The sequence below is a fragment of the Diachasma alloeum genome, unplaced genomic scaffold (assembly GCF_001412515.2).
Source record: "Diachasma alloeum isolate Michigan unplaced genomic scaffold, Dall2.0 Dall_scaffold_00180, whole genome shotgun sequence".
NCBI lineage: Eukaryota > Metazoa > Arthropoda > Insecta > Hymenoptera > Braconidae > Diachasma > Diachasma alloeum.
Genome location: NW_021680346.1, coordinates 1,212,655 through 1,234,775, shown reverse-complemented (window position 1 = coordinate 1,234,775; position 22,121 = coordinate 1,212,655). Strand labels below are relative to the sequence as shown.

Sequence of the window (22,121 nt, the reverse complement as noted above, 5' to 3'; positions counted from 1 at the left end):
TCAATGGAACATTTCCTATTTACTCGTAATAAAATGATGGATTAAGTATCAATTATGGCTGAGTGATAATTAGTGTCCAGTTATCCCTGATTTCAAAATCGAATTCGATCTTTCATTTGCAGAACGCAGTAAATTCCACTCCATTAATTTTTTTTATGTTTCGAGAATTCATTAGAAATAGAGGAGAAGAGCCCCGAGGTGAGAAATCTCTGAAATATCATTCCGGGAAAAGTTAGAAGTTTTGTGAAATTAAACTCATCAATTCTGCTGTTTTTTCATTTAAAAAATTCTTCGTCAGCTCTTTTGTGTTTTAAAAAAATTTAATTAGCAAGTGAAAAATCATCGTTGAAGATATCTTATTTTTCAAAATGAATTTACTCCAAAATGAATTTAATTTACATTAAAGAAGGGAATTTATATAGCGTTCCACATTTTTGTGACGTCATAGGAAATGATTGGATGGGATTTGGATGAGGTAGGGGGGGGACTGAGATTATTCTCAATATGAGTAACCAGAAGATTTTTACTGAAAAAAAATGAATAGTCCAGACCGGGAATTTAACAAATTTCTTAAAGCATCTTAAGATTATTTAATGATTTTTTAAACTCATTCTGAAAACAAAACGCTTTAAAAATATGTCTCGCATTATTTCTCACGATTGTCCATCCATCAACAATTGTTCACAACAAAAACGACTATGCCGGCCACAGCGTTTTCTTCTCTGTAATTTTTTCTTCATTCATTTTTGGATTCGTACCACCCCTTCATATAGAAATTTCAGGAACTGGATATATTTGGGGGAGGATTGAGATTTTTGGGGGTGAGTACTCCTCGGCCAATCACAGCCGCTGTAATTCAGCGTTTCCCCCCGAATTCACCCCTTTTCGGGTCTCTTCTTGCAGAGGGACGCCACCCGGCGTCATAAACGCGCGGAACTTCGTGCAGAGCAGCCGCAGTCGAGTTCGTGCAGAAGTAAAAGGATTTCTCCCATCGGAATTCAAGAATTTTCCCGAATCCATTCGTAAGTTATATCAAAAATACTAAATATTACAGATTAAATATTATTCTGGAAATAATTGCATGATTCTTAAGTGAAAAACTGACGATATCGAAGCATTTTCCTGAATCAATTCGTAAATTATCACAAAAATATTGAATTTTACGGATTAAATATTATTCCGGAAGTAGTTGGATGATTTTTAATTAAAAAACTGACTGCTGTTTCTTCATAGAAAATAAAAATTATTCTGCGTTGCAAATTTCAAGTGATCCATTTTGAAAGCGGAAGAAAGATATTTTCGTAAGAAATAACGCGAAGACGTGATTAGTTGCTTTACATTTAGAATTCTTCTGATTTTCATTTTTTAGTAATTTTTTCATTTTTATTTTCATTTTTTTGTTTTTTTGCGAAGGGGATTTTCTCATGGGAAATCAAGGGGGTGGCGCAAAGAACAAACGGGTGTCATGGTCCCTTCGTACCGGGTGGACATGATGTTCCGCGTCCCCTCCCCCACTTTCCATATTCAAAAAAAAATCATCGAAACTTGTATAAACATGAATATGACAGATTTGAACAAACAAAATACGTTTCGTCACAGTTTTTCCTTTGATGAACAAAATATACAGAGAAAATCAGTGAATAATGAATTATAAGAGAAAATGTGAGAACACGTAAAAAAATAATTATAATATTTTCATTTAATTATTTATTAATTTTTCAAAACAATTTTAACAAATGCGTTAAAATGATAAATACTAAATAAATACAACAAATACTAAACAATAATAGTGGAGAAAACTAGGGAATAATTAATTATGGAAGAAAATGTAGAAAAATAATTCTAATTTTTCCATTTGATTATTCATTAATTTTTGAAAATAATTTCAACAAATGCTTTAAAACAATAACTACTAAATAACTACAGAACAATAATAGTAGGGAAAATCAGGGAATAATTAATTATGGAAGAAAATGTGAGAAAACGAAGAAAAAGAATTCTAATATTCCTTTTTCATCATTCATAATTTTTTTTAAACAGTTTTCACAAATACTTTATAACAAATTAAATAAAAACAGCGGAGAAAACTCAGGGAATTTATAATTTATGCCTACGAATTTCTACAGAAAAAAATCTCAAGGGGATTCTCTAAATTATCAGAGAACAAATAAAATTCATAACGAGATGGAATTTCCTGACTTTTTTATTCCTGATAATTCGTCCAAAGTAATTTATATTAATTTTTTACTTTTCTTCCCCCACGAAGGCCAACTCAACGATGGAAGGAAAGCCAGTGGGAAGAAGTCGAGGACGTGCCCGAGGAGTTCCAGTCGCTGAAAAGCCACCGACGGCAGCTCAGAGTGCCTTCGGCCGTCCAGCAGCCAGTGGTCCTCCGGCTCCAGCGCCACCCCCAGCCGAAGTAGCTCCAAGTGGCTTGCTACCCCCTGTACCATCATGTCCCCGAGTAATATTCACTCTTCATCCACAAATGAGAACTTTTTCACTCAACAGTTCAACTTGATTTTGACTATTGGCCAGTTTTCAATGAATATCTCGGAATCTAAGGAAAATAGCAAAATTTTTGTAATGACCTTTTTTGTAGCCCTCAATTTTCTCTACAAAAAAGGTTATTATAAAAATTTCGTTATCTCCTATAGATTCAGAGATATTCCTCGAAAACTCGGATGAGGGCTGCACTGGGAGAAAAAATACTTTTGGCAAGAAATCATTTTCTTGCGAGAAGAATTAATTTTTTTATGAGCGTATTGCATGCTGAATTACGAGATAATTATGCTACAAATGACCTTGAATGAACCCCCTTAATTATTTTAATTACTTTTCATTATTTTTCAATTTCTTCAAATTTGAGATTTTCTTACGAACAATAATTTGGAATAATTCTAAATGTTAATAATAATTGTTAATGGCCTTAATACATGCTTGTTAATTACATATAACCTTGACTGAACCCCCTTAATTAATTTAATTACTTTTCATTATTTTTCAATTTCTTCAAATTTGAGATTTTCTTACGAAAAATAATTTGGAATAATTCTAAATGTTAATAATAACTGTCAATGGAGTCCATTCAAGTTCATATGTAGCACAATCATCCCATAATGGCCCATAACTGCAATATTTGGACCTAAAAAAATAAATTCTCCTCCCAAGAAAATAATTCTTCTCCAAAACTATTTTTTTTCTCACTGTGAATTAATTTTTTGTCCCCACAATTTTCACAGACTATTGGACGTTCAGTGAGAGCCCGGGCCCCTGCCCACGTTAACCTGCCACCCCTGGAATTACCTGAAGGACCTGAGACCAGCTCGAGCTTGGGGAGAGGTGCCCTCCGAGGGAGGAGAGTGATCAGCACAGACATTCTCACCACTCGTCCAGAGCACGTTCGCGACTGCAAGAAGGGGTCCTCGGGGTACCCAACTACCCTTCTGGCGAACTATTTCAGGATCATGGAGCAGCCTGACTGGTGTCTGTTTCAGTACAGGGTGGATTTCCAACCCGAGGAGGACCACACGGCAATCAAAAAAGGACTCATTCGTCAGTGTCGCGAGGAGTTGGGATCGTACATCTTCGATGGCACTGTCCTCTACACAGCCAACAGGTTGACCCCAGAGGTACGTCACTTAATCTAGATTTTTTTATTAATTTTAATGTCAAATATCGTAATAATTTTTTATTATTAATCAATTCATTAATTAATAGAATTGATCAATTGTTTATTTTCTCTTGAGAATCCAGAAATCTAAAGAGGTTGTCCCCAGAGATAGAATTCATCTAAATTTTCTATGAATTCGAATGTCAACATCGTAATAATTTCTAATCATTAATCAATTAATTTGTTTTCCTCTTGGGGAACCAGAAATTCTCCATTCGGGGATAAATATTCTAGAATATTTATTCTTCAATAACAAAAATCCAATTATTAATTCAATAGCGAAGTGGTAAAAGGAGACAAGTGCATTAAAAAAAAAAAATTTGCGTGAATCACAATGAAATATTAAAGTTCGAAAGGTAATAATAATATTATGAATCTCGAAAAAAATGCACTTATCTCCTTTTGCCACTTCGCTGTTGAATTATAGCTATTAATCAATAATTTCTAACAATTTTGAATTAGATATCGTAAAAATATAATGAAAATTGAGGCGATTTTTCGTGTTATTTTTTTTACAATGTTTTTTTATCGTTTGCTTCAGAATACGGAATTAATTGCTGTCCGTCAACACGACAAACAGGAAATGCGGATCACCGTCAGACTCGTTGGGGACATGGCCAGGGGGGACCCACACTATCTGCAGTTCTACAATATTTTGACCAGAAAGTGCCTGGAGTCGTTGAACCTTCAGCTGGTTGGGAGGAACTACTTCGATCCGAATGCCAAGGTAGACACTTTTGAAGATAAATAAAAATACAATTTTAAATCGTTCATGATGATAATTTTATTTTTAATTGTCAATTCAACTTTATTATTTTCAATAATATATTTAATTTCCCCCTTCAAAAGATGACCTTTTAATTCACCCAGAAAAATGATTTATTTGAATCAAAAATTTATTTTTCTTGAATAATAATAAATAAAGTTTTTATTCCAATTAAATGTGTCGATGAAAAATTATATTCATGACTAAATTCTATTTTATGACTTCTAAAAGCCAAAGGAATGAGATATTTTTCCGTCGATCACCTCAGAATGACAAATTAAACATTTTGATTGAAATCTATTCAACTCAAAATTGTCAAATACCATTCATGAGTCGAAAAGCTCAATTTGTTTTAAATTTATCAAATCATTAATCAAATGCCAATGTAGACACTTTTGAAGATAAATAAAAATACAATTTTAAATAGTTCCTGATGATAATTTCATTTTTAATTGTCAATTCAACTTTATTATTTTCAATAATATATTTAATTTCCCCCTTCAAAAGATGACCTTTTAATTCACCCAGAAAAATGATTTATTTGAATCAAAAATTTATTTTTCTTGAATAATAATAAATAAAGTTTTTATTCCAATTAAATGTGCCTATGAAAAATTATATTCATGACTAAATTCTATTTTATGACTTCTAAACGCCAAGGGAATGATATATTTGTCAGTCGGTCACCTCAGAATGACAAATTAAACATTTTGATTGAAATCTATTCAACTCAAAATTGTCAAATACCATTCATGAGTCGAAAAGCTCAATTTGTTTTAAATTTATCAAATCATTAATCAAATGCCAATGTAGACACTTTTGAAGATAAATAAAAATACAATTTTAAATAGTTCCTGATGATAATTTCATTTTTAATTGTCAATTCAACTTTATTATTTTCAATAATATATTTAATTTCCCCCTTCAAAAGATGACCTTTTAATTCACCCAGAAAAATGATTTATTTGAATCAAAAATTTATTTTTCTTGAATAATAATAAATAAAGTTTTTATTCCAATTAAATGTGCCTATGAAAAATTATATTCATGACTAAATTCTATTTTATGACTTCTAAACGCCAAGGGAATGATATATTTGTCAGTCGGTCACCTCAGAATGACAAATTAAACATTTTGATTGAAATATATTTAACTCAAAATTATCAAGTACCATTCATGACTCCAAAAGCTCAATTTGTTTTAAATTTATCAAATCATTAATCAAATGCCAATGTAGACACTTTTGAAGATAAATAAAAATACAATTTTAAATAGTTCCTGATGATAATTTCATTTTTAATTGTCAATTCAACTTTATTATTTTCAATAATATATTTAATTTCCCCCTTCAAAAGATGACCTTTTAATTCACCCAGAAAAATGATTTATTTGAATCAAAAAATCATTTTTCTTGAATAATAATAAAGTATTCTATTTTTTTTAAATGTTTTTCAGGTGGAAATTGCAGAATACAAGTTCGAGCTGTGGCCCGGTTACATCACCTCGATTCGCCAGCACGAGAACGACATCCTGATGTGTGCTGAAATTAATCATAAGATCATGAGGCAGGAGACCATCCTTCACATTCTGGAGAAAGTCAGGGCGAGTAAGCCTGCTGATTACCAGAACGCCTTCAAGGTCGAAGTCATTGGGATCACAGTCCTGACGGGCTACAACAATAACACCTATCGCATCGACGACGTGGATTTCGGCCAGAGTCCTGAAGGGACCTTCGAGAATAGGAAGGACCCTGGCAAACCAATTCGTTATATCGACTATTACAAGAACAAATACGGTATTGCGATCCAGGTGCCGAAGCAGCCGCTTCTCGTCAGTCGGTCCTCAGCTCGTGATCGTCGGGCTGGGAAGGACGAGATCATTTATTTGGTTCCTGAATTGTGCAGAGCTACTGGTAACTGAATTTTTAATTTAATAGTAGTTCATTTTTCGTGAAAAAATCGTGACAAAAATTGTTGACGTCTCCCAAGAATTAAAATCATTTTTTGTTATTAAAAATTCAACTGTCAGAGTGAAATTTACATTTTTAATCTTCACAAAATGATTTATTTGAAGCAAATAAATGAGTTTATTTAAATAGTACGAAATAATGTTTTTATTCGAATTAAAAATTTTGTTTTAATTGAAATTTTGTCTTTAGTTTAATTTTTATTATTGAAAGAAAGATAAATTCTTTATTAATGATAAATAATGATCTTCTTAAAATAAGAAAACTCTTTAGCTGAAATAAATTGTTCATTTGATCTTAAAGAATTGATACAATTAAATACTTGAAACAAATAAACAATTTAGAAAAATTTCAAATAAAGATTTTTATCTGATTCAAATGAATCATTTTTCCGGATGTGCCATCCAACATTTCTCCTCTTAAATGCTTCGAGACATAATTTTTCTCAATAATTCCTCGAATTTATCTCCTAGGTCTCACCGATGAGATGAGAAATGATTTTCGTTTGATGTCTGCCCTGGCTGAGCACACTAGGGTCGGACCACAAAAACGAATAGAGAAGCTCCTGACGTTCAATCGCCGATTGCACAGTGAGCCAGCAATTCAACAGGAGTTCCAGAACTGGAACTTGAAGCTCGACACTCAGCTCCTGAAAGTGCCGGCGAGGTTTTTGCCAAGGGAACCGATCCACTTTGGCGGTGAAAAAAAAGTTGATGCGGGAATTGAGGGAGATTGGACCAGAGCCATCAGGGACAACAGCTTGTACATCTCCACAGAGCTGAAGCAGTGGATCGTCGTCGCACCAGAGAGACTCGTCCGCGATGCTAAGGTAGCCGCACAAAAAAGGGTTCAAGGCGTGAGGAAAATCAATTGAAAATTCTAGTGCTCCTTTAAAAATTCTCTCGGACAATTCCATTTGTCTGCAATAAAAATATTCAATGAATGGGAAAAATTCTGTTTCAGTTGATTGAAAAAATTTAGAGAATAGGATTTTCATAGAATAATTTCAACGGAAAAGAAATTTCGTTGACTTGAAGAGATTTTTCATAATTTTTTTTTCCCATCGAATATTTCATGTGGGACTTTTTTATGGGAGACATCAGAAAAAATTAATGAATTGCCAATGGAATTTCAACAAAAGCCCCAGGATTTTTTATTGAATTCTTTCATACATGCAGTCCCCTGAAAAAAAGAGAACTGACAGCAGTCACGTTCCCCTGTTACCGTATTATTCATCATAATGACTCTAATATTCATTTCTTAGCTCGAGTACAATCAATGTCGAGCTAAATCACGTCCTCGACATTCAATATAAGCGATAGATTTAAATGAGATTCTCATGGAATTAGTTAATCGCTTGTGGTCTGGGTCGTTCACTTGATAAATCCATCAATCTGTTATCTATCATTTCACGTGGAAATTGAATGTCTCAAGATCGGTTAATATCACAGTCGTTGTTCAATTATTTTAGTTATGTATTTTACGAATATCACTTTGCCTCGTTTTCTTTAGTTACAAAGTATCATCGGTATTGATAAATACAGTTTATGAAATATTACTGAATGCGCGTCGATGCCAGCTCATGTTGAATAGCATCTGTTGATTTATTCGTGTTGGATATCGGAGGGATCCCTTTACCTCCAGTTCAATCGTCATTTTTTTTACTGTAAATATCAGTTTTTTTTTCTTCAATAGCAACTCTTTCTGTCACTGCAATCGTGACTCCTATCTCGATATATTCGTTTGTATTCTTCAGAAAAAAAGTTGGCAATGAATGATTTTTTATATTAAGAAATAGATATGATGATAAGTTGAAAAAAGCATCGATGCCTGTGACATCAGCATTGAAGTGGTGAAACCTAACAGAACAATTCGATTTTTCACACCTCGTTGAATATGCGATTGCTTCGGTAACCAATGGCTCTACGAGGAAAAGTCAAAAGACATTTTTTGTCGGAGACTTCCCGATCCACAGAAAAGGGCTTTCGACATTTTCTCTTAAAACCACTCGTTCTCGAGATAAAGGCACAGTTACCCAAAATATAGGAATCGACTTGTTAAGTTTCACCACTTCTCTACTGATATTTCAATTGAGGTGTAAAACGCCTTTGCAACAATCATCACTATTTATATCAGTCATTCGTCTGCTTTTCGTTCCATCCCTAGTATTCACCAGTACTTCGCAATACTATTCATCAATCAACGTTAATACTGAATGATTTTAAATACTCTATAGTGAGAAGACAACAATTTCATAATGATTTATGTGAATCCAAAATTCCCACTATCTCCACTTTTTCCAGACATTCGTCGCAGCAATGGTTCGCTCCGCCAAGAACTTCCCCATCAGCGAGCCCCAGTATCACGAAATTCGCAACGACAGATCTGAATCCTACACCGAGTGTCTCGAGAAGATCATGAGCAAAATAAATCCCCAGCTCGTCATGTGCATTCTCACGAAGAATCGCGCTGACACTTATTCAGCGATTAAGAAGAAGCTCTGCATTGATCGACCAGTGCCGAGCCAAGTGGTGACTGCTCGTTGCTTGAATGCCAAAGGAATAATGTCCATTGCAACGAAAGTTGCCATCCAGATGAACTGCAAAATTGGAGGCATACCCTGGACTATTCACGTTCCCGTCAGTGGTCTCATGGTGGTTGGATACGACGTGTGTCATGATACCAACAAGCGAGGAACAGACTTCGGTGAATATAACAGAAATGTTACTGACACGCACGATAAAAAATTTAATAGAAAAACTTAAACTGAATTCGATTTTTCTATAGAATTTATTCTATTGAGATATTTTTTGCAGAATTTATTCAGCTCAATTTTTTGAAGTTTTTAAAAATTGAAAAAAATTTTTTTCATTATATTTTTGCTTTTTGTTTATCGAGATAATCAAAGAAAAAATTTGGGAAAAAGTGAGTTGAGGAAATTCTATAGAAAATATAATAGAATAAGTTGTATAGAAAAAGCACATTCTATTTACGTCTATAGATTTTCTACTAAACATTCCTATATAATCGTTCAGAATTCTTCTATTGAGATATTTTTTGCAGAATTTACTCAGCTCAATTTTTTGAAGTGTTTAAAAATTTAAAAAAAAATTTCATAATATTTTTTTAAAATTAAAATAACCAAAGAAAAAATTTGGAAAAAGAGAGCCGAGGAAATTCTATAGAAATTATCTCCGTAGAATAAGTTATATGGGAAAATCTAATTCTATTGACTTTTTCAATAGAATTTTTCTACACAATTGCCTGAGCTCAGATTTTTCAATTCTTTTCATTTGATTTTTATTTCTTTTCAACCAGAAAATCAAACAAAAAAATTGGGAAAAATTGAGTTGAGGAAATTCCATAGAAGATTTTCTACTAAACATTTCTCTATAATCGTTCAGAAACTGATAGAAATTTCAATAGAAATTCAATAGAATTGTCTAATTCGCTACATTTTTCAATAAAATTATTCATCCGTGGAATTCCGCTCAATTTTCAAATTAAAAAATGACAAAACAGTATTTTCTCGATCATTCCATTAAAATAAAAAAATCAACAGAGCCAAAATGCTTGTGATTTTCCATCTCATTCTTAAAAAATCAATGACTTTCGTCCGTGAAATATTTTCTAATGAACATTTCCACTCCAATAAATAGTTCCCCAGCCAATCCCCTAGATTTCTCTAAAAACTAAATTATAATATCAACCAACAAAAAAATGTAGTAATATTAACCAATTTACTTGACATCCCAGGAGCAATGGTGGCCTCCCTGGACAAGAAGCTGAGTCGTTACTTCTCGACAGTCTCAGCGCACACGTCTGGCGAGGAGCTCTCCAATCACCTCTCAGCGAACATGGTGAAGGCCCTCAAGAAGTACGAGGAGGTGAACAAAGCCCTGCCCTCGAGGATAGTCGTATACAGGGACGGTGTTGGCGAGGGACAGATACCATTCGTGGTGGACCACGAGGTGATGAACGTGAAGAGAGCCATTGAGAAGGTGTACAACACCCCGGTTCAACTCGGCTATATTCTCGTCAACAATGGCACGAACACGAGATTCTTCAAGGGCACAAAAAACCCAGTGCCTGGCACAGTTGTCGATGATGTCATCACCAATCCCATGAAGTACGACTTCTTCCTGGTGTCTCAGGGGGTCAAACAAGGCACCGTGGCACCAACGTCGTACAGTGTCATCTATGACAGTCTGTCCCTCGATCCGGACAAGATACAGATTCTGACGTACAAGATGACACACATCTATTACAACTGCAGCACTACCATGAGGGCACCAGCACCGGTGCAATTCGCCCACAAACTCGCTTTCCTGGTGTCGCAGTCCATCCACACTGCTCCAACCAATCAGCATCTGGAGAGTCTTCTCTACTTCCTGTAGGAGGTACTCGACTCTATAGTTTCCTTTTTACTACTTGCGTCAGGAATTTTATTAGGGAATCAATGGGAGTAGATTATGGGGTGAGGACAGTAATTCAGTGTAATTTAAATCATAAATTAGCTATTTTATTTTGGAGGAAATCATGTTGAGATAAATTTTTTTTCTTCCGGAGAAAAAACAATCAGTGCGTTGATGTCTAAGTGGGACTTGATGACATGAATCACCACTTTTCTTTTTAAGAAATGGGAAAACTTGATGAAAATTCCTCATTCTTACCATTATTTATTATTAATTAAATAATTATTGTGAAATTGAGGGATCAGAGGGGAGAAGTGGAAAAGATTTATTTTTAATTATGGCTTTTTAATTTATAATTATTGTGAAATTGAGAAATCAGAGGGAAAAATGGAAATAATTCAACAATTTCCTCCTTCGAATATGAGCAAATTCCATAGAAATTCATCAATTTCACCAAAACATTTCAACCGAAGGAATTATTTTATCGTGGACTGTTAAAAATGTCTAAATTATCACTGAAATTTATTAATTTCTCAGTTATGTTTCCACCGTTGAGGGCTGGACCCAAAGTTACAATTTGTATTTTAAATTAATAAAAACGAATCTAAATTTCAAGATGCGCCCACCTTTTTTATTTATTGATTACGATTTGCCCTGATTTTTTTTATTTTACTCCCGTTAGAAATTACTTCCACTAGAAATTAATTAATTCAACAAATACATTTGAACTAAAGCAAATAATAATTTATCGTCGACTGCTTAAAACTCTCTAAATCATTAATAAATCCTGTTAATTTTGCAGTTGTATTTCCACTTTAAATTAATTAAAAAAAATTAAAATAAATCTAGCTTAAGAAACTAGAATGAATCTAAATGTCAAGATGTGCACAACTTTTTTATTTATTGATTTACGATTTCTTCTGAATTTTGTTAATACATCGGACAGCGTTGTGGATCGGTCAGTAATAGGATGAATAACAAAAGCATAATTTCCTCTTGACAATACAGTTTCTTATTCAGCAAGATATTTAATTGAATCGAGGCATATTGAATGAATGAACTAATAGATAAATCGAATGTGTGACAAAATAATTACACTCATGTTTTATTCCTCATCTAGAAGCGACTGGGCAGGATGTACTGAATATTCTCGACCGCAACTCCCATTTTTCAAATAAAAAAGTATAATTTAGTAGTAAAATTATAGCATCGATCAACTGAAATTCAGAATAATTTTTCTTTCGTAGATATCTTCCCCCAAATTTTAATTTCATTGAATAATTAGTTGTGATTCTCTCCAGGGTAAAGTAACATGGAACCATCGACCTCTCCAAATTTCAGAAATTAATAATTCACAGTATATTTTATTTCCTCTAGAAGTTATTAATGTCGTTCATTCATATATAAAACGAAGAAAACGAAAGAAAAACGAATTTGTACTTTTTCGCACAGATTAGACGATAATCTGACGTATGGTTTCCTCGATAGACACAGCAACATCCTATGCACACGAATTTCTACCCCGATAAAGTCGTTAGAATGTAACATTGTCATTTCTAAAAACGTGTGACGCCACATACTTATTTTAATCCAGGTTGTTCATTTCATTTCGTTCTTGCTAATTTCAACTATCTAATTTTTTCGCTATTATTAAGTATAAACAATGCCCCAGGGACCCCTGACAAGATCATTGCAGTGATAGAGGGTTCAGAAGCATGAGGAAAATCAATTGAAAATTCTAGTGCTTCTTTAAAAATTCTCTTGGACAATTCCATTTGTTTGCAATAAAAATATTCAATGAATGGAAAAAATTCTGTTTAAGTTGATTAAAAAAAATTAGAGAATAGGATTTTCATAGAATAACTTCAACGGAAAAAAAATTCTGTTGACTTGAAGAGATTTTTCATAATTTTTTTCCATCGAATATTTCATGTGGGACTTTCTTATGGGAGACATCAGCAAAAATTAATGAATTGCCAATGGAATTTCAACAAAAGCCCCAGGATTTTTTATTGAATTCTTTCATACATGCAGTCCCCTGAAAAAAAAGAGAACTGACAACAGTCACGTTCCCCTGTTACCGTATTATTCATCATAACGACTCCAATATTCATTTGTTAGCTCGAGTACAATCAATGTCGAGCTAAATCACGTCCTCGACATTCAATATAAGCGATAGATTTAAATGAGATTCTCATGGAATTAGTTAATCGCTTGTGGTCTGGGTCGTTCACTTGATAAATCCATCAATCTGTTATCTATCATTTCACGTGGAAATTGAATGTCTCAAGATCGGTTAATATCACAGTCGTTGTTCAATTATTTTAGTTATGTATTTTACGAATATCACTTTGCCTCGTTTTCTTTAGTTACAAAGTATCATCGGTATTGATAAATACAGTTTATGAAATATTACTGAATGCGCGTCGATGCCAGCTCATGTTGAATAGCATCTGTTGATTTATTCGTGTTGGATATCGGAGGGATCCCTTTACCTCCAGTTCAATCGTCATTTTTTTTACTATAAATATCAGTTTTTATTTCTTCAATAGCAACTCTTTCTGTCACTGCAATCGTGATTCCTATCTTGATATATTCGTTTGTATTCTTTAGAAAAAAATTGGAAATGAATGATTTTTTTATATTAAGAAATAGATGTGATAAGTTGGAAAAAGCATCGATGCCTGTGACATCAGCATTGAAGGGGTGAAACCTAACAGAACAATTCGAGTTTTCACACCTCGTTGAATATGCGATTGTTTCGGTAACCAATGGCTCTACGAGGAAAAGTCAAAAGCCATTTTTTGTCGGAAACTTCTTGATCCACAGAAAAGGGCTCTCGCCATTTTCTCTTAAAGTCACTCGTTCTCGAGATAAATGCACAGTTACCAAAAATATAGAAATTAACTTGTTACGTTTCACCATTTCTCTACTGATATTTCAATTGACGTGTAAAATGCCTTTGCAACAATCATCACTATTTATGTCAGTCATTCGTCTGCTTTTCGTTCCATCCCTAGTATTCACCAGTATTTCGTAATACTATTCATCAATCAACGTTAATACTGAATGATTTGAAATATTCGATAGTGAGAAATCCCAAATCTTTCGTATGAACATTGAATCCTGCTGTTGATCTAATCGCTCTCTATTCAACATCAGTGCGTTGTCCATTTATTTCATCAACTTCTCAACAAATAAACGTCTAGTGCTTCGAATTCAGCGTGTCACATCCAATCTCGTCTCATTCGTTCCTCAATGATTGAATTTTCCGATAATTCAGGAGTGAACTGATGGCACGTAACACATCGACTCGATTTCTCACGTCTCTCTAAACGTTCAATCATCTCCACAATGAGTGATTTCCCGAGAAAATCTCAAGAAACATTTACCCGTTAGCCACTCGTTGACAAAATAAATAGACAATCACCACCGAGTCCTTCAATAGCTCTTCCTCGAGTCACGTTCATCAAGATCATGAAAACAAAAAAAACATTCGATGATGTTCTACAAATTTGGGAAATCAGCATGTAAAGGTGAAAAAAAATACCCGTTTCATGTGGAGGTATGATTGACATACGTGTATTTTCCAAGTTCGTCGTAAATTTCTTTTTTTTTCCTCATTAAATGCAAAAATCCTGTGCTTTACAAGAGAAATGAAAAACCACAAAGGCTCAGTGAGAATCATACCACAAAACTGAATCATTATCACCAAAAAAATTAGCACACCTTGCAGAATCATAAATTAATTAAATTGTGATAATGACAATTGATTAATAAGAATAATAGAGCCACAACGAGTCTTGAAGTCTCAAGGTATGTCCCTAGAAAATTGAACTAAATTTTCATCTACTACACGTTGATCGTTATCATTTATCGACAGTGACGATCAGTGTTACTTTTTTTTTATCTATAATAATGAAAGGATGAATGATTACTCTAGTTGTAATTTGTATTGTGTTGCACTTCACTACTCATGAAATTGATTTTTCAAACAACAAAAGTAATAGCAATTTAATTGGTCATTGAATATTCATATTTCATGAGATAATCCGAATCTACCAGTGGCAACGAGCCACTATTTTTCAAATAATTATTTTTTTCTTCATCAGTTTGTACAGCATAACACTCGATGATCTGTCTTGTCACCCGTTACGTCATAATTTGTTACGTTGTTACTTCGTTATATCGATTTTATAATTTTTTTCCGCATTTATTATTTTTCTGCCTTCTTACCATTCGTACTATATTTTTTTTTATATAATTAAATTTGCATGTAGAGTAATGTAATAAAGGTATTGAAATAGGAGATAGCCACGAAAAATGGTTGTCTGTCAGAGTTAATTTACTTTCCCCACCAGTCGGGACCACCGCCACCACCATTGTTGGTGGAGTTGTATGATGAGTTGTAGTTACCACCGTAGCCTCCCCCATAACCACCTGGAATTAGAGGAAAGGGGATTAATAGAGTATTTTTGATTAATTTAATGATTAGAATTCCCGAAATTTTTGTCGTGTTCACGTTCCACTGAAATTTCAGGAAATGTTTTCATTGAAAAAGTAAATATTCCACTGATTTTCTATGCAAATTATCTGGAAATCAATGAAATACTTGAATTTTCAGTTCAATTATTCTCTGAAAATTCATAAAAATGAGGAAAATTCAGCGAAAAATTAAAAATTCATGCCATTTTATTTCTGAATATTTATATTCTACTTAAAACTCGTGAGTTTCCGTGAATTCTACTTAAAAATTGTAATTTCATAGCCATTTTTTACGTAAATACGATTCAATGCCATTCTCATGAGATTTACGATAATATCTTCAATGAAATTTTAACAAATAAATAAATCGATAGCAAAAAGCGTGAATTTTTAGTTGAAAAAACAAAAGAAAAGATTAAACAATTTAATTTTTTATTTATATTTAATTTCATTAAAAAAAAATTGAGTTTGAAATTCAAGTGAATTGATGAAATATTAGGATTAATTCAATGTTTGATGGGGTATTTGGTATACCTGGAGAGAATAAATCGATAGCAAAAAGGTGAAATTTGATTTAAAAAAACTGAATTTAGATAAAAAATAAAACAGTGAAATAATTTTTTTTTTAATCTCGAAAAATTCGAAGAAATGAATAAAAATTCTAATGTCTAATGTTAAATTATCGCCAGTATCAAACACTTGTAATAAATAACTTTATTATCTAAACTTTGCAGGTCTGAATTTAAATCTCGTTAGAAAATTAGAAAGTTTACTTTTCGAGGAAGATTAATAAAATGATTAAAAAATTGCAATTTTCGAAAATTACGAGCATTCCTATAAACAATTTATAACCAATTAATGCTTTAAAATATAATAATTCTGTGCAAAATGTCATTTGAATGACGCCGCATCTTCACAATTTTTTCAAATTTTCCACACGCAATTGAATTTCCAAATTTCCTCAAATAAATTTCCATAAATATTCATAAATAAAAAATCAAAGAATTAAATTTATTTCTTTAAACCTCAAAAAATCCCAAAAAATAACTGAAAATTAAAATGAATTAATTACCTCCAAAACCACCGGGACGTCCAGAGGGTCCATTGCTCCTCGGCATGCCGGAGCTGGGATTCTGTCGATAATCCCTGGCCCCAAACCCGCTGCTGAACCTCCCCCCACTGCTCTTCGTCCCCCCACCAGGTCTCCTAACACCCCCGGAGTTCCTGGCCTCCGAGAACATATTATCCAACCAAGGAGGCAGCTCCTGATTGGCCTCCACCAGCAACGAGACCAGATCCCTCACCAAATTATGATTCTTACTATTGAAGAACGAGGTTGCCAGCCCCAAGTTCCCCATCCTCCCGGTACGTCCAATCCTGTGGACATACTCCTCAACATCCCCAGGCAGATCAAAATTAATGACATGCTTGACATGAGGAATATCAAGGCCCCTGGCAGCAACAGCTGTGGCAACGAGAATGGGTGCTTTACCAGCCCTAAAGCGCTTGAGTGCATCCTCCCTCTCCCTCTGCGTTCTGTCCCCATGAATGCTGGTGACAGGATAACCCATCTGATGGAGAAACTCCTCGAGCATATCAGCCCCCTTCTTAGTCTCCACAAAGACGAGTGTCAGCGCCTCACTGGGATCACCATAATTATTAGAAGTGAGCAGATCCAGCAAGTAGGATCGTTTCTCATGCTCCTCGACCCACACAATCTTCTGAGTAATATTCTCAGAAGTGGAGCCCACCCTCCCCACCGCCAAGAAAATATAATTACTAAGGAAATCTCTAGCTAGCATCTGAATTTCCTTGGGAAAAGTGGCTGAAAACATGAGTGTCTGCCTCTCCCCAGTGGGTGGCATCGTGTCCTCCTCGACAATACGCCTGATTTGGGGCTCGAAGCCCATGTCCAGCATGCGATCAGCCTCGTCGAGTACCAGAAACCGACAGTTGTGAAGGCCAATCTTGCCCCTTCCCAGCATATCAACCAGCCTGCCTGGTGTGGCCACCAGCAGATGACAGCCACGATCGAGCTCGCGCATCTGATCGCCAATATTCGAGCCACCGTAGACAACAGCTGGACGCATACGCGAACGATAAGCGAATTTTCTCGCCTCATCGTAGATCTGAGTTGCCAATTCCCTCGTTGGTGCCAGTACAAGACCCAGGGGATACTGTTTGCGTCTGCCAGTGCCAGCCGACGGTGGTGGTTGACGTGGACCACTCTCGTAAATCTGATTAAGTATTGGCACTAAAAAGGCAGCCGTTTTACCAGAGCCCGTTTGAGCGCATGCCATAACATCACGACGACTTATTATTATTGGTATTGCGTATTTTTGTACTGGTGTTGGTGTATCGTAACCAGCCAAGCTTATGCTATTCTTTATTATTTCTGTCAGCTTGACTTCGTCGAATGATGTGATGTGTGAGGGGATGTTTTCACCAGTTGCCTCGACAGGTATATCCTCGTATTTGCTAAAATTAATGCCTGTATTGCCACTGCCAAAGAGCTCAAGCTCGAGGCGCTCGTCCTTGGCTGTGGGAATTGTCCAATCAACCTCTCCTCTGCCCCCTCGTGAACCACCACGATCGGATTCGTCCTTCCATCTGCTCCCTCCACCGCCCATTCCACGGCTGTCATTTCTGTTGTCCTGCCAGCGATCGTTGCGCTGGGGCTGGGGCTGATCGGGCCAACGGTCATTGCCGTAATCACGGCGGGAGTAGTCGCGACCGTTCTCCTGTGAACGCCTGTTTCTACCACCGAAATTGCCGAAATCAACGTCACGATTGTTGCGGCTGTCTCTGTACGAGCCTCGGTCGCGATCGTTTCGATCGTTGCTGTCCAGGTCACGACCCCCACCACGATCACGATCGGAGTAGGATCGCGAGTCCAATGGGGCACTGTTGTCACCACTCACTGGTGTGGGCCCGTTGCCTGGAATTAATGGTTTTTGTTATTTCGAGGGGTTTTGGGGTGAATTCTTCAGGGAATTCTTGGGGGAGAAGTCGGAGAGTTCAGGGGCTGATGAGGGAAAAGTAACGTGAAATCATCATTAACCTCTCGAAATTCTAGAAATTAATTCGCAGTATTTTTTTATTTTCTCTAGAAGTTATTAATGTTGTTTATTCGTATATAAAACGAAGAAAACGAAAGAACAACGAATTCTTTTTTCGTGGGAGACATGAGAAAAAATTAATGAATTTACAATGGAATTTCAACAAAAGCCCCAGGATTTTTTATTGAATTCTTTTATACATGCAGTCCCCTGAAAAAAAGGAGAACTGACAACAGTCACGTTCCCCTGTTTACCGTATTCATCATAACGACTTTAATATTCATTTGTTAGCTCGAGTACAATCAATGTCGAGCTAAATCACGTTCTCGACATTCGATATAAGCGATAGATTTAAATGAGATTCTCATGGAATTAGTTAATAGCTTGTGGTCTGGGTCGTTTACTTGATAAATCCATTAATCTGTTATCTATCCTTTCACGTGGAAATTGAATGTCTCAAGATCGGTTAATATCACAGTCGTTGTGCAATTATTTTAGTTATGTATTTTGCGAATATCAATTTGCCTTGTTTTCTTTAGTTGCAAAGTATCATCATTATTGATAAATACATTTTATGAAATATTACTGAATGCGCGTCGATGCCAGCTCATGTTGAATAGCATCTGTTGATTTATTCGTGTTGGATATCGGAGGGATCCCTTTACTTCCAGTTCAATGGTAATTTTTTTAGTGTAAATATTTGTTTTTATTTCTTCAATAGCAACTCTTTCTGTCACTGCAATTGTGATTCTCATCTTGATATATTCGTTTGTATTCTTTAGAAAAAAATTGGAAATGAATGATTTTTTTATACTAAGAAATAGATGTGATGATAAGTTGGGAAAGGCATCGATGCCTGTGACATCAGCATTGAAGTGGTGAAACCTAACAGAACAATTAGATTTTCCACACCTCGTTGAATATGCGATTGTTTCGGTAACCAATGGCTCTACGAGGAAAAGTCAAAAGGCATTTTTTGTCGGAAACTTCTCGATCCCCAGAAAAGGGCTTTCGACATTTTCTCTTAAAACCACTCGTTCTCGAGATAACTGCACAATTACCAAAAATATAGAAATCGACTTGTTACGTTTCACCACTTCTCTACTGATATTTCAATTGACGGATAAAACGCCTTTGCAGCAATCATCACTATTTATGTCAGTATTTCGCAATACTATGCATCAATCAACGTTAATACTGAATGATTTGAAATACTCGATAGTGAAAAATCCCAAATCTTTCGTATGAACATTGAATCCTGCTGTTGATCTAATCACTCTCTATTCAACATCAGTGCGCTGTCCATTTATTTCATCAACTTGTCAACAAATAAACGTCTAGTGCTTCGAGTTCAGTGTGTCACATCCAATCTCGTCTCATTCATCCCTCAATTATTGAACTTTCCGATAATTCAGGAGTGACCTGATGGCACGTAACAGACCTACTCCATTTCTCACGTCTCCCTAAATGTTCAATCGTCTCCACAATGAGTGATTTCACGAGAAAATCTCAAGAGACATTTCTCCCTGTCACTCGTTGACAAGACAAATTAACAATCACCACCGAATCCTCCAATACCCTTTCCTTCATGAAAATAACAAATTAACAAAAAAATTGGACGTCAAGAGACTTTTCCCCTAAATTTACCAGCTCCGAAGAATATCTCTCCCCACATTCTCCCAAAAAAATCTCTCTTTTGCAATACGAATGGCCAAAAAAATATTTTAAAAAACCCAAACCTGGTTCAACACAATTTTAAACAACTCCACCTCCCCTCGCCCCAAAAAATTCACTCTTTCAATGCCCCTCTCCTCCCCCTAACCCATCCCCCTCATTATACTTACTGGGCTTATTGCGTAAATGCGGTGGTATATAGCGAGCCCCACTCGGTTGGCGGGAGCCCTGCAAGTCCAGACCAGCTAACTGTAAAAAAAAACCCACATTAATTCCTCTCCAAGCTCCACTCCACCAATAACTACAACAATAGCCCTAGCCCGAGGTCCCCCAACCCCAAAAAATCCCCCCCAAAAACCGTGACAACACTCCCAGCCCCAAAAAAACCACAAGCCCCCTCCAAAAACCAAAGTCCAAAAATGAAAAAACAGTGAAAAAAATCGATGGAAAAATCCCCCGAGAAAAATCGAGTGTTTCCCAATGATAATATACATGTAGCGTGTTCTCCTTTTCTACGAATTGATCGCCGCCATTTTAAGTTAGAGGAATGGACGTCACGGAAATTTTGACTGAGAGGCAATTCCCTCGAATGTTCGGGTTTTTCATCGATAAAACCGACTGCTACGACCGAAAAACCCCCGATGCCCCCGCAATTAGTGGTGATGATTGCCCCGGGGGTTCGGGGCCGAGGAAAATGGTGAAAATGATTGGATGAAGGGGCAGCGTGCTGTCCCACGGATCCGAGCAGCCCAGGAATGGCGGATGATTGTGTGACCGTTAGCAATTGGCGTTGGAAGCAATTTTATTCCCCCCAAAAATCCCGACAACCAGCGACTCATTGTGACTCATTATCCCTGATGATGATGCATACCTGCTGCTCTAGACCTGATCCATTTTGGTTGGCTGCATTACTCATATTACTCCGCCTCGGTGCGTAGATTTATAACTTTTTTCCGAACTATCGTAGCTCTTTTGTCGGGCTAAACGTGAGTTCAATTCGTTTGTTTGAAATGTCTGTTGATTGTGGGGAACAAAGTTTTGGGATGCACGAAAAATCAAGTTGCTGGTGCGGTTTAGAGTATTTTTTTTGTTTCACTTGTAACACACACTCACTTCCTCACCCTTCGGCAAGCTCGCCGCCAGTGCTGACACAAAGGAACCGCGAGGCGATCGGAATACGCTTGCGAGGGAATACACGGGGGTGAGGATGTGTTGGTGGGACGGGACGTGCATGTGCAGGAGGCCAGCGCCTCTCGCGGACGAGTGAGAGGACGCGCGCGCTCCGCAACGTTTGGTTTTTTCGGTTTTTTGGGTTTTCAGCAGTTTTAGTTTGGTGGAGGAAGACACTAGAGCACGTGGAGAATCGTGGGGGAATTGAATGCACGTCATGCAGGGTTGGGCGTGAAATTACGTTGGTAAATTACACCGTGTCTTACCGACGTAATTTACGTAAATTACCTCTACGGATTTTTTACATTTTTTACATTACTTCGAAAAGCTTGCAACTTTCGGTTGCTAGAATGTTTTATTTTATTCGGCATGACGAAGACGCAGTATTGGAAAGATAAATATCATAAAAAATAGGATATTATGGCCCGAGGACAGATAAACTGCGAATTTTAATTTCATTTTGTTCAGTTAGAAGGCGGTTCTCGGTACTTGAGGCATAAAATATTATTTCGGCCTAATGACGAAATATAGTATTGGGAGATTCTATTGAAATGCTCAGTAGAAAATATTCTGTAGAATTCCATTTTTTACGGAACTTATTCTATGGAGATATTTCTGTAGAATTTTCTCGGCTCAACTTTTCCAAGTTTTTTTTTGTTTGATTTTTTTAATGAGAAGAGGAGGAAAATAGAATGAAAAAAAATTGGAAAGTTTGAGTTGAGGAAATTCTATAGAAAATATCGCAGTAGAATAAGATCTATAAAAAAATGGAATTCTATAGAATTTTTCTAAAAAATTAAATAAAAAAAATGTCCTATAGAAAAATAGAATTCTATTGAAAATATTCTATTCAATTTTTTATAGGACATTTTCACTTGACTATGCAATTTTCCCCTGAAGTCCCCCAGTACCA

At 35.7% G+C, this 22,121-nt stretch overlaps 2 protein-coding genes across 2 annotated transcripts; one reads left to right on the top strand and one right to left on the bottom strand.

The window, feature by feature from the left end:
• Positions 1–2,278: 2,278 nt before the first annotated feature.
• On the top strand, positions 2,279–11,435 carry LOC107043737 (piwi-like protein Siwi). Its single transcript, XM_015265352.2, has 7 exons — positions 2,279–2,464; positions 3,243–3,632; positions 4,215–4,400; positions 5,895–6,351; positions 6,879–7,234; positions 8,709–9,111; positions 10,162–11,435. Exons 1-7 carry the CDS (start codon positions 2,279–2,281, stop codon positions 10,800–10,802), a joined length of 2,619 nt encoding a protein of 872 aa, XP_015120838.1. The 3' UTR covers positions 10,803–11,435.
• Positions 11,436–13,134: 1,699 nt separating this feature from the next.
• LOC107045174 (ATP-dependent RNA helicase DDX3X) lies at positions 13,135–21,222 on the bottom strand. Its single transcript, XM_015267337.1, has 4 exons — positions 20,910–21,222; positions 20,209–20,287; positions 16,378–18,243; positions 13,135–15,260 (listed from the first exon to the last, which is right to left on the bottom strand). The coding sequence occupies exons 1-4, from the start codon at positions 20,952–20,954 to the stop codon at positions 15,166–15,168; spliced, it is 2,085 nt and encodes a 694-aa protein (XP_015122823.1). The 5' UTR covers positions 20,955–21,222; the 3' UTR covers positions 13,135–15,165.
• Between the last annotated feature and the right edge of the window lie 899 nt (positions 21,223–22,121).